The 13,036-nt window shown below is 37.3% G+C and overlaps 1 protein-coding gene across 7 annotated transcripts in view; it reads left to right on the top strand.

Moving 5' to 3' along the window:
* TRIM24 (tripartite motif containing 24) overlaps positions 1–13,036 on the top strand; it is a 113,003-nt gene that overhangs the window by 44,143 nt on the left and 55,824 nt on the right. For all 7 annotated transcript variants that reach the window (XM_036329020.1, XM_036329022.1, XM_036329019.1 and 4 more), the window contains exons 3-4: positions 7,335–7,482; positions 9,261–9,393. In XM_036329020.1, the coding sequence (XP_036184913.1) occupies positions 7,335–7,482; positions 9,261–9,393 (281 nt within the window). The remainder of the gene's footprint in view (positions 1–7,334; positions 7,483–9,260; positions 9,394–13,036) is intronic.

Here is a 13,036-nt window from a genome sequence, read left to right as displayed (position 1 = left end):
TACAGATGAATTTTTGGAGAGTTCGTTCTAGGTCTGTGAAATATGCCATTGGTATTTTAATGGGGAGTGTGTTGAATTTTTATATTGCTTTGGGTAGTATAGACATTTTAATGATGTTGATTCTACCAATCCATGAACATGCTATGTTCTTCCATCTGTTTATGTCTTCCTCTATCTCTTTTTTCAATGTCCTATAGTTTTGTGAGTAGAGGTCTTTTACCTCTTAAGCTTATTCCTTGGTATCTTAATTTTTTTTGGTGTGATGGTAAATGGGATTGCTTTTTTAGTCTCTCTTTCTGTAAGTTCACTATTGGTGTATAGAAATGCCATAGATTTCTTGGCATTAATTTTGTATCCTGCTACATTGTCAAATTCATTTATTAAGTCTAATAGTTTTTTGATGGAGTCTTTAGGGATTTTTACGTGCAATATCATGTCATCTGCAAATAAGGACAGTTTTACTTTTCCCATTTGGATGTCTTTTATTTCTTCTTCTTGTCTAATCGCAATGGCCAATACTTCCAGTACTATGTCTAACAGGAGTGGTGAGAGTGGGTATCCCTGTCTTGTTCCTGTTCTTAGGGGAAATGGTGTTAGTTTTTGTCCATTGAGTATGATGTTGGCTGTGGGTTTGTCACATATGGCTTTTATTATGTTGAGGTATGATCCTTCTACCTTGCTGAGAGTTTTTATCACAAATGGATGTTGGAATTTCTCAAATGCTTTTTCTGCATCAATTGATATGACCATGTGATTTTTTTCTGTCAATTTGTTTATGTGATGTATCACGTTTATTGATTTACAGATATTGTACCATCCTTGCATCCCTGGGATAAATCCTACTTGGTCATGGTGTATAATCTTTCTGATGTACTGCTGGATCCGATTTGCTAGGATTTTGTTGAGGATTTTGGCATCTATGTTCATGAGAGATATTGGCCTGTAATTCTCTTTCATGTGTTGTCTTTATCTTGTTTTGGTATTAGGGCGATGCTGGCTTCATAGAATGAGCTTGGAAGTGTTCCTTCCTCTTGGATTTTTTGGAATTGTCTGAGGAGGATAGGTTTTAGTTCTTCCTTGAATGTTTGGTAAAACTCCCCTGTGAAGCCATCTGGCCCTGGGCTTTTGTTTGCTGGAAGCTTTTTGATGACTGCTTCAATTTCTTCCAAAGTTACTGGCCTATTGAGATTTTTAGATTCTTCCTGATTGAGTTTTGGAAGGTTGTATTTTTCTAGGAATATGTCCATTTCCTCCAGGTTTTCTAGTTTGTTGGAGTAGAGTTCTTCATAGTATTTTTTAACAATCATTTGTATTTCTGTGGGGTCTGTTGTTATTTAGACTCTATCATTTCTGATTTTGTTTATTTGGGTCCTCTCTCTTTGCTTCTTGGTAAGCCTGGCTAGAGGTTCATCAATCTTGTTTATCCTTTCAAAGAACCACTTCTTGGTTTCATTGATCTTTTGTATTGTTTTTTTGGTCTTTATGTCATTTATTTCTGCTCTAATCTTTATTATCTCCTTCCTTCTGCTCACTCTGGGGTTTTCTTGTTGCTCTCTTTCTAATTCTTTGAGTTGTAGAGTTAGATGATTTACTACCATTTTTTCTTGTTTGTTGAGATAGGCCTGTAGAGCTATAAACTTCCCTCTCAGGACTGCTTTCATTGTGTCCCATAGGTTTTGGATTGTTGTGTTTTCATTGTCATTAGTTTCCAGGATGTTTTTAATTTCTTCTTTAATCTCATTGGTAACCCAATCAATATTTAATAACATGCTATTCAGCTTCCAAGTGTTTGAGTATTTTGGGTTGTTTATATTGTAGTTTATTTCTACTATTATGCCATCGTGGTCTGAGAAGATGCTTGGTATGATTTCATCTTCTTGAATTTGGGGAGACTTTGCTTGTGACCAAATATGTGGTCTATTTTTAAAACTGTCCCATGAGCCCTTGAGAAGAATGTATATTCCGTGGCTTTGGGGTGAAATGTTCTGAAGATGTCAATTAAGTCCATCTGATCTAGTGAGTCATTTAGGATTGCTGTTTCTTTGCTGATATTTTGTCTAGAGGATTTATTCAGTGATGTATTAAATTCCCCTACTATGATTGTATTGTTGTTGAGCTCTCCTTTGATATCTTCCAGGAGTTTTTTTTTAAATGTATTTGGGTGCTCCTGCATTGGATGCATATGTTTTTCAGGGTTGTATCCTGTTGTTGTATCGATCACTTTAGTATTATGAAGTGGCCTTCCTTATCTCTTGTTATGTGTGGCCTTCACTTTGAGGTCTATTTTGTCCGATATAAGTTTTGCTACCTCAGCTTTTTTTTTCCCTTTCCATTTGCCTGAAAGATATTTTTCCATCCCTTCACTTTCAGTCTGTGTCAGTCCCTTATTCTGGGGTGGGTCTCTTGTAGACAGCAAATATATGAGTCATGTTTTTTTTATTCATTTAGCCACTCGATGTCTTTTGATTGGAGCATTTAGTCCATTTACGTTTAAAGCTATTATTGAAAGGTACCTGTTTGTAGCCATTTTTATTTTGTGTGCCTGTTTTCTTTCTTAGCTTTTTATTCTTTTTACACCATAACAAAAATTCTTATAAATGAATAAACAAACAAATAAATAAATAAATAAAATAAAGAGAAAGGGGTGGAGGGTTAGAAACATTGCTGAGAGAGAAACATCGATCAGCTGCCTCCTACATGCCCCCTACTGGGTATCGAGCCTACAACCAAGGTACATGCCATTCACTGGAATTGAATGAAACCCTTCAGTCTGTGGGCCGACACTCTGTCAACTGAGCCAAACCAGTTAGGGCTGTTTTTTTCTTTTGTTTCCCTTGCCCAAGAAGACTTACCCAAAATAATATTACTAAGAGCAATGTTAGAGTTTACTACCTGTGTTTTCATCTAGGAGTTTTATAGTTTCAGTGTTATTTTTAAGTCTTTAATCCATTTTGAGTTTATTCTTTTATATGGTGTGAGAAAGTGGTGTAGTTTCATTCTTTTGCAGATATCAGTCCAGTTTACCCAACATTTATTGAAGAGACTATCTTTACCCCATTCTTGCCTCCTTTGTCATATATTAATTTACCATATAGATATGGGTTTATTTTTGGGTTCTCTATTCTGTTCCATTGGTCTGTGTGTCTTTTTATTCCAGTACCTACTGTTTGATTACTATAGCCTGCCGGGGTCCTGCCCCAGCAGGTCCAGGGGTTCCCAAAGGCGTAGACGGAGTCGGCGAAGAAGGAAGGACACAGAGACAGTGTTCAGTTGATCAGCAGCCTAGCCAGGATCTCCAGCCAGGATCTCCAGCCAAGTTCTGGTCTGGATCTCCAGAGAGGTTCTGCTTAGGATCTCCAGCCAGGTTCTGTGTCCATGTTCTCTTGCTAGGTTCTCCAGGTTCTCTAGCCAGGTTCTGTAGCCATGTTCCCTCGCTAGGTTCTCCAGCCAGGTTCTCCAGCCAGGTTCAGTCACCAGGTTCTAGTCAGGTTCTTTTGCCAATTTCTGTAGTCAGGTTCAGTCCAGGATCTTTTGCCATGTTCTCTCCAGCGAAGTTCTTCTGTCTGTAGGTTCTGTCTTCTTCGTTCTGTCTTCTAAGTTCTGTGTTGTAGGTTCTGTCTTCTGAGTTCTGAGTCTTGCTGTCTTCTTACATCTGTATTTATACCAGTTGATTCAATCTTATCAATCTCTATTCAAAGGTTAGGGCGTTTCTTATCTCCATTCCAGGGAGTAAAGATTATGTAGCTTAAGCATGATTGTTCCTAGTTAAAGTGATTAATTACCCGCCTGGCACTTAGTTAAGAGGTTTTATTCCCTCCCTAACTTCAGGGGAAAATCCCTACCTGGGGAAACAACCTTTCTCAGAGACCTTGGTTAAAACACATAGTGCCAAGAAGGTGAGCAAACATATTAAGAACAGTATGCCATATATGCCAGGTCCCTTGAAACAGCAAGCATGGACCGGCTCCCGGCAATAGTCTTGTTGTAATATAGTTTGAAATCAGATAGTATGATACTTTCAGCTTTGTTCCTTTTCAAGATTGCTTTGAGAACAAAGATAAAGTTTGGAATATTATAAGTTAGAGTATGGGCCTTATGGAATGTCAGTTTAAAACATCCGAAGAGGAGATGCTGTTTGTCTTGTGATGGTCTCTGAACCTTTGGCCTTAGAATCTCAGACCTCAGAGGAACAAGAGTAGGCTGGTGATGTTGATATTTCTAGTGCTGGTTTTACAAGTATTGGAAAAACTACAAGCTTGCGCTAACTGTTGCTTTGGAAGGAACTGCTGCTTTGTGTGGTGTGCACAGAAATTGCCAGCAAATAGGAAGCCCACTAAGAAGATTAAGTCCTTTCTTCCTCTGGCATTGCAGTACCACCTATTCTTGGAATGTAATGTGAAACCGGCTCATAAAACAAAAATATGGCTTGCTGAGTAAGAGTACTGAAGAATAGAATTGGTGCTGAAAGTAGAAATTATAGAGTTGTGTCTGTCAAAACAGAAAGCAAGAAAGACAGTAAGAATATGTGTATGCACTGGCGATTCTTAATCAAATTGTCATCTTTTAAAGTTACTTGAAGTAAATAATTATTCTCTACATGGCTAAGCCACCCACTTGATAAGACAGGTTCAATTGTTTCATTTTTGCTTTTGATGTTTAAGGATTTAAATTTTTTAATTTGTATAACTACATATAAAACATTTATATAGTTCTAAAGTAAAATCTGTAGCACAGGGTGTATTCAGATAACTCAGACATCTATCCCCATCTCATCTACCTGACTACCTTGTTTATTCTCTGCCTTATAGAGAATTTCTTTAATGGTTTATCCTTTTATTTTTAATATTATTTATATATAATTTTGAGTAATTTTATGTTTTAACAATATAAGCAAATAAGTCACCCCACCCAAACCCCATCTTTTCTTAAACAAGCAGTGGCATGCTTGCTTTTTCACTTTTCTTTTTAAATTTTACTTTATATAGTACTAGCGATCCCTCCCTAGCCGTATACATAGAGATCCTTTATTCGTTTTTGAAGCATTGTGTGGAGACTGTTTTAGGGGGGGGCATCCTTATTGAAGTGACAGTTGAAGCTAAGAGAGTGGATGAGACCAATCTCCACATCCAACAAAAATCTACAGAATCAAAGGAAAAAGAGTGGTGGTACGATTCAGGGGCATTCAGACAGATAAGAGGATCCGGAGGTTTCGAGGAATCCAAATGATTTCTAGGAAGTCGGAGTGAGTGGCATCAAATGATGTTAGAAAGGTTGAAGATGATAAGACCTAAAAAAGGGAGGTTTTAGTTAATAGAAATACTGTCCAGGTAACTTGGAATTCGGCTAATGTAAACCACTGACTGAGGAGGAAATTTTTCCATCCCTCAATCACTAATGATATAACAACAACTTATAGGTTGTGTAACTGGAAAAACTATGTACATGGTGTAATCTAAGCTGGAAATATAGGAGCTATCTTCTTTACCTCCCACATGCTGGGCATTCTACAAACCAGTCTGTTTTACTTCCATATATATATAATATACACATATTTTATATATATATATATATATATACACACACACACACACACACACACACACACACACATATAATTTAAAGAGGAAGGGAGAGGAAAGAGCTAGAAACATCAACAGTGAGAGAGAATCATTCATCAGCTGCCTCCGTCATGCTCCACACCGGGGATCGAGCTCGCACCCCAGGCAAATGTCCCGATCAGGAATCAAACCATGACCTTCTGGTTCCTAGGTCGACGCTCAACCACTGAACCACTCCAGCCAGGCTATTTTACTTTCTAAGTCTCCTTATTTATCTCCACTTCCTCTCATTTTCACCTAAACCACTGAAAAAGCCTCCTATTTGTCTCTATGCTGGAACACTTGCCCCCTTTTTAATCTCATGTCTACAATTGCAGTGGTGGTGATTTTAAAAATGCATATTTGGCCATTTCACTTACTGCTTAAAAGCTTTTAGGAGACTTCTTTAGTCAGAGACCAAATTGTCTTGTGGTCCTTTCTGACCTGGCTGTTGCCTGCTATGTCCCCAGCTTCTCTTGCCAGTCTTCCCCTTGATCTCTCCACTTTAGCCATACTACTTTTCTGTCAGCACTTTGAACCTGCTATGGTCTTTTTGCTGGAGGCTTTTGTACATACTGTTCTCTCTGCCTAAAAGGCTTGTCATCAGTAATTGATGACTCAACTTTCATATTTTGGTGCTAATATGATCTCCTTAGAGAAAGCCTTGTCTGAGTAATCTCACCTCTCACTTTTCCCCGTCTCTGCAACCCCACTAAAGTGAAATCAGTTTCCCCAACTGTACGTTGTTAACAGTGTCTCATACCTTTTCTTTTATAGCACTTCTCAGTTTGTAATTATGTCTTAGTGTGATTATTCCAGTAATGTTTGTCTCATATATAATCTTCACAACTACTCAGTAAGTTCTGTATTACTACCATCATTTTAAACATGAGCATTTTAAACGAGCCTATGTGGCTTGGTTGGGCGGCGTCCTGTGCACCAAAAAGTTGCAGGTTTGATTCTCAGTCAGGGCACATACCTGGGTTTCGGGCTTGATCCCTGGTGTGGGGCATGCAGGAGACAGCCAATCGATGTTTACCTCTCACATCAATGTTTCTCCTTCTCTCCCCATTTCCCTTCCTCTTTCCCTCAAAATCAATTTAAAAATCTTAAATAAATAAGCATAAGCATTCTAAATAACCTGCCCAAGAGTACTCAGCTGGTAAGTGGGGGAACTGGGATTTGAACCCATATTCCATCTGTGAGACTCGATATCACAAGGGCAGGCACTGTGCTTGCTTTTCCTGATTGTTGTAACCTCAACACTTAGCATAGTGCCTGCAATATTTGCTGTATGGTACTAAGGACAGTGTCCTTGTATTTCCATTTCATATGTTTATAGTTTAAAACATAATATCAGACCCTAGCCAGTTTTATCAGTGGTTAGAGCGTTGGCCCTCAGACTGAAGGGTCCTGGTTTCGATTCTGATCAGGGGCACATACCTTGGTTGCAGGCTCGATCCTGGCCTCAGGTCATGGCATGTGTGGGAGGCAACCAATTGATATTTCTCTCTCTCTGTCTCACCCCCTCCCTTCCACTCTGTCTAAAATTCAGTGGAAAAAATATCCTCGAGTAAGGATTAACAAAACAAAATAAGCATAATGTCAGTTTAAATTTACAAACCCTGTTTAGAAGGTAACTGATAGAGTCAAGTATGGTTGTATCATTTACATATGACTAGTATTGTGACCACCTTTTCATTTTTCTCAAAAATTGATGTGATATGTTTCTTTTAGGTGTGTACAAGCTGTGAGGACAATGCAGAAGCTAATGGGTTTTGTGTAGAGTGTGTTGAATGGCTCTGTAAGACATGCATCAGAGCTCATCAAAGGGTGAAGTTCACAAAAGACCATACTGTGAGGCAGAAAGAGGAAGTATCTCCAGGTAATGAATTAGTTCTTTTAATCTCTTTTTCTCTATTCCTCCCACCATTTTTTTTTTCCTTTCTACGCTGACATGTTTTGATACACTTATAAGCAATATCATGTGCTTGGAAAAAAATATTAAGTGTGTTTACAAGTTGTGAAGAGAATTGGACAGAAAAATAAGAGGTTATAAACAGACTCTTAAAGAAACGCAAATGGTTGATGAATGTGTCGTTTCCATCTCCGTTATTAAAGAAATGCACCTAAAGATTGTGAAATATTTCTTTCTTTTTAAAATAAAATTGGTGAAGATTAAAAATACTGAGAAAATCTTATTAGTAAGCTAATAGTCTACCCAAGTAGGAGTACAAATTGGTACAGTTTTTTGGAGTACTGTTTAATTATGTATATATAAATTACCTTTTGGCCCAACAATTCTATTACTAGGAATTTGTCTTACAGAAACATTCAATGACTTTTACATTTCATTTGTTTGTTTCAACACTAACACACAATATTGAAAAATGAGAAACATTTAAATGACCACTACCAGGTAGTATATCCTTTTGATGGAATACTGTCTATATACACAAAAGCCTAAGCGACTGTCCAACTGGTAGCTATGACGCGCTCTGACTACCAGGGGGCAGACGCTCAACGCCGAGCAACAGCAACTTTGCAGAGTGCCCTCTTGCACTCCAGATCCCCTCGAGGGATTTCAGACTGCCGGTTTTGGCCCAATCCCCTCAGGCCAGGCCGAAGGACGCCGCCTGCCGGAGGGACCCTGCTCACTCCACAGATGCCCTTGGAGCCCTGCCACTGCCCCAGGTGCAGCCGGCTGGGGAGGGACAGCAGGAGGTTGGCTCCAGGGCGTGTCCAGCCCATCTTGCCCAGTCCTGCCCTGCCAGCCACTACTTCTAATTAATTTCCTTTCAGTGTGCACAAATCTGTGCAGTGGGCCTCTAGTATAGTTAATATATACATAGATGTATTTACTAACATAGAAAGATAGCTAACATAGAGGTAAGTGGGGGGAAAAAAAACAGTTTACAAGACAATAAGTATAGTGCTATTTTTTAAATTTTATAAAACAAAATACCCACTAATATATATAGTTATGTAGAAAAACAGCCAAAGGAACACATACCAGGTTATTAATATTGATTATCTCTGAAGGTGAGATTATTTCTGAAATGTTTGGATTTTACTTTAAATTATTAGATAACTGTTTAATTAATCATATTTATTTGTATTCTGGTTTTTTTCCATTTAACATTATAGTAAGTATTGCCCAATTTTATTCCTATTCTGGTTAACTATTGTAAAGTTACACGGATGACTGTATAATAGTGAAAACTTTATAATTACTTGTGTTGATGGGTATCATTTGTTAGTATTTTTGCAAAAGTGGTGAAATTTCTTTTTTTTAACCACATCTTTATTATATTTTCTGAATTGCATTTTTAAAAATGTCCCCCTGTACATGGAATAAAAAACATCAAATTGGTTCACACTCACTTATCTGGGCCATTAAGACTTTTTAATTTTATAAAGCATATTTTTAACCACATTTTTTTCTGAATTATAATTGGAATTTACACATTGGAAAGTGAAGAGCTCATTTATATTTTCCTTCTGAAATGCCAAGAATACTTAACATTTTAACAGATGTAAAACCTAGAAGTAGTGATGTTGTTGATTAAATTGTTTGTAGTTCTTTTATATCTCAGTAGAATCTAATTATTTACTATTCAATTACGTTAATTTTCCTTTTTTTGGCTCTCATTGTTTCTCCAGAAGCAGTTGGTGTGACCAGTCAGCGACCAGTATTTTGTCCCTTTCATAAGAAGGAGCAGCTAAAGCTTTATTGTGAAACATGCGACAAACTGACATGTCGGGATTGCCAGTTATTAGAACATAAAGAGCATAGGTACCAACATCTTTCATTATATACATAGATTTGTAATATAGCTTTATGAAAGTAGAGGACTGCTGGCACCCAACCAAATGGCAGTCTGCAGATAATGTTTTGTTTGGCCTACTCAGGAACTAGAGGCCTGTTGCATGAAATTCATGCACTGGGATGTGGGGCGCGGGGGTGTCCCTCAGCTCAGCCTGCACCCTCTCGCAGTCCGGGAGCCCTTGGGGGATGTCTGACTGCTGCAGAGGCGGGAGAGTCTCCTGCATTCGCCAGCCGTGAGCCTGGCTTCTGGCTGAGTGGCGCTCCCTCTGTGGGAGTGCACTGATCACCAGGGGGCAGATCCTGCGTTGAGCATCTACCCCCTGGTGGTTAGTGCACATCATAGTGACTGATTGACTGGTTGATTATCTGCCCACTGGTGGTCAGTGTACATGATAGTGACTGGTCGACCGTCTGATCGTCTGCCCCCTGGTGGTCAGTGCATGTCATAGCGAGTGGTTGAGCAACCTTAGCATTCATTAGCATATTACGCTTTGATTGGTTGAACGGACGACCGGACACTTGGCATATTAGGCTTTTATCATATAGGATATTTCAACTTTGGCACTATTGACATTTTGGGCCAGAGATAATTCTTTGGGGGCTGTTCGATGCTTTATGTGGTATTTAGCTGCATCTCTGACTTCTATTCACTAGATTCCAGTAGCATCCTCCCAGTTGTCACAACTGAAAATGCATGGTCCTGGGAGCAAGATCACCCTGAACTAAGAACCACTAGCCCCCACATATTGTTTTATTTTATTTTTTAAATTTTTATATATTTTTATTTCAGAGAGGAAGGGAAAGGGAGTGAGAGATAGAAACATCAATAATGAGAGAAAATCATTGATCAGCTGCCTCCTGCACGCCCCCTATTGGGGATTGAGCCCAAAACCCCAGGTATGTGCCCTTGACGGGGAATCAAACCATGACCTGCTGGTTCATAGGTTGATGCTCAACCACTGAGCCATGCTGGCTGGGCGAAAGTACACTTTAGACAGAAGAAAAATGGGAGATGATGTGTGGCAGAATAAAAACAGTTAAAATAAGCATTTGTAAATCTGAATAAATATTGACTTAGAAAGCAATAAAAATATCTAGTTGGTTTGCATTATGTGTGTTGTATATCACACAGCAGACATGTTAGGACAGTGGTCGGCAAACTCATTTTAGTCAACAGAGCCAAATACCAACAGTGCAACGATTGAAATTTCTTTTGAGAGCCAAATTTTTTAAACTTAAACTATATAGGTAGGTACATTGTTATTAACTTAATTAGGGTACTCCTAAGGCTTAGGAAGAACCACACTCAAGGGGCCAAAGAGCCACATGTGGCTCCCGAGCCGCAGTTTGCCAACCACGGTGTTAGGAGGATGTGGAGTTCATGGTCTAAGGCTTATGAATAATTTAGGATGGAGGGTAAAAATATAAAAATCAATATTAGGTGATAAGTCAAGATCTGTGTTGTGTAATATCTGGAATAGTCACTGAAAGAATAGTAAAAGTATTTTTGGGGGGGAGAATAGAATAATAATTAATCAGTCTAAACACAGGTCAAAGAAAGAAAAAGCAACAAAGAGCAGATTAAATAAGAACTTGATAGATCTATAAATGTATTGTAATTATAATAAATGTAAATAGATAAAATGTTCAAAATATTTCAGGCTGGATAAGAAGAAAATAGAAAGTCTGTTGCTTTTTATAAGAGAAACATCTAAAACCTGAGTATATAAAAAGGACAGGTAAAGATGTGCCATACAAACACCAACCAAAGGCAAGTTGGCATAGCAAAATGCATTGAGATAAAGGGGGAAACTTTATAATGAAAAATGGTTTTCTTAATCTAAAAGATAGAACAGTTCTAAATTTATGCCCTTTAAAATAGAGAGAGAAAAAGAAAATAAAAATAAAAATATGTAAAGAAAAATAACAACTTAGAACAAGTAAACAAATCTACAGTTAGAGTGGGAAATTTAACATCTCAATAATTGACAAAACAAGCACACTAAAAATAAGGATTTTCCCATAAAATTCAAAATAACAATTAATAAATAACCTCATGGACATTAAGAAATACTGTACCCAATACACATTCTTTTCAAACATAAATAGGAAGAATTTAATCATTCCAGAGCAGTCTTAAATTTCAAAGAATTAAAATCATATAAAGTCTTGTGTAAACTCTGCAGTTAATCTGGAAAATAATAATAGATGAGAAAAATCTCCAAATATTTGAAAATGAAGGAATACAGTTCACATGAAAACAAAATGTAATGATGTATTATCCTGGATGGTATCCTGGATTAGAGGGAGAAGAAATTATAGAGGACATTAGTGAGACAAATGACATAATTGGTATATGGTCTGTAGATTAGATGGAAGTATTATCTCAATGTCAATTTTCCTATAATTATGGGTAAACAATAGAAGATCCTTTTGAGAAAATGGCATACTAATTATTAAGGAATTAAAGGGCTGTTGAGGAGGCAATATTTGAAACACTAAGCAGTGTTAAAGGTATATGTGAGAACTCTGTACTATTGCAAATTTATCTTTAAAATTATTTCAAAATGAGTTAATAAAGTGTAAAAAAAGAAATCCTGATATAGTATACTAGAAAATATTTTTATCTGAATGATAATGAAAATATTTCTGAAATATACTGCTAAAACCATGATTAGAAAGAAATATACAATTGCATATATTAAATAGGATTAAAAAGTGAATGTGTTAAACATTTATCTCAAGTTAGAATGAGTAAATTAAACCTTAAGTAAGTGGGGAAAGGGATATAATAAAGACAAGTGCAGAAATTAATGAAATAGTTAAAGCCAAAAATTGGATCTTTCAGAAAGACTAGTAAAATTACCAAATCTTTTTATGAGTGATTAAGAAGGGAGCAGGCCCAAATAATAGGAATAAGGAGGTATTTTGTAAAGGAATTAAAAAATATAAAAGGATATCTGTAAAAATGGGAGATATCTGTAATACTATCAATAGTAAAAAATATATTTAAAAAATTAAAAAGGATATCTGTCAATAGAAAATTTTTACATGAAATGGGATAATTCTTAGAAAGTACAGCTTACCAAAACTAGTACAAAAAAACAAAGAAAATTAGATTAGTCCTTCAATTTCATGTAAATCCATGATTTGTAATTTTCCCATAAAGTAAAATACAAATCCAGGTAAACTTCACTGATTATGAGGAGTAAAAATAGAAAATTATAGAGCGGTCTCACCCATGAGATGAACCTAAAAATTCTAAGCAGTTGTAAAGTATATTATTGTCTACCCACTACGCTGTACACCTGAAACTAATACAAAATAATATTGAATGTAAACTGTAATCTATACTAATAAAAGGGTAATATGCTAATTAGACCATGCCGACGCGCCATCTTCTGGACAAAGCCATGTCATGGGTTCCCAGGCAGAGGCAGCTAGGGGCGATCAGGCCAGCAGGGGAGAGCAGTTAGGGGCAAGATAAGGCTGGCAGGGCAGGGCCATTGGGGGCATTAGGCAGGCAGGTGAGTGATTAGGAGCCAGTGGTTCTGGATTGTGAGAGGGATGTCTGACTGCCGGTTTAGGTCCGATCCCAGGGAATCAGTCC

The sequence above is a fragment of the Myotis myotis genome, unplaced genomic scaffold (genome assembly GCF_014108235.1).
Source record: "Myotis myotis isolate mMyoMyo1 unplaced genomic scaffold, mMyoMyo1.p scaffold_m19_p_11, whole genome shotgun sequence".
NCBI lineage: Eukaryota > Metazoa > Chordata > Mammalia > Chiroptera > Vespertilionidae > Myotis > Myotis myotis.
The sequence above is the reverse complement of the archived record's forward strand: the minus strand, read 5'-3'. Positions and strand labels throughout refer to the sequence as shown.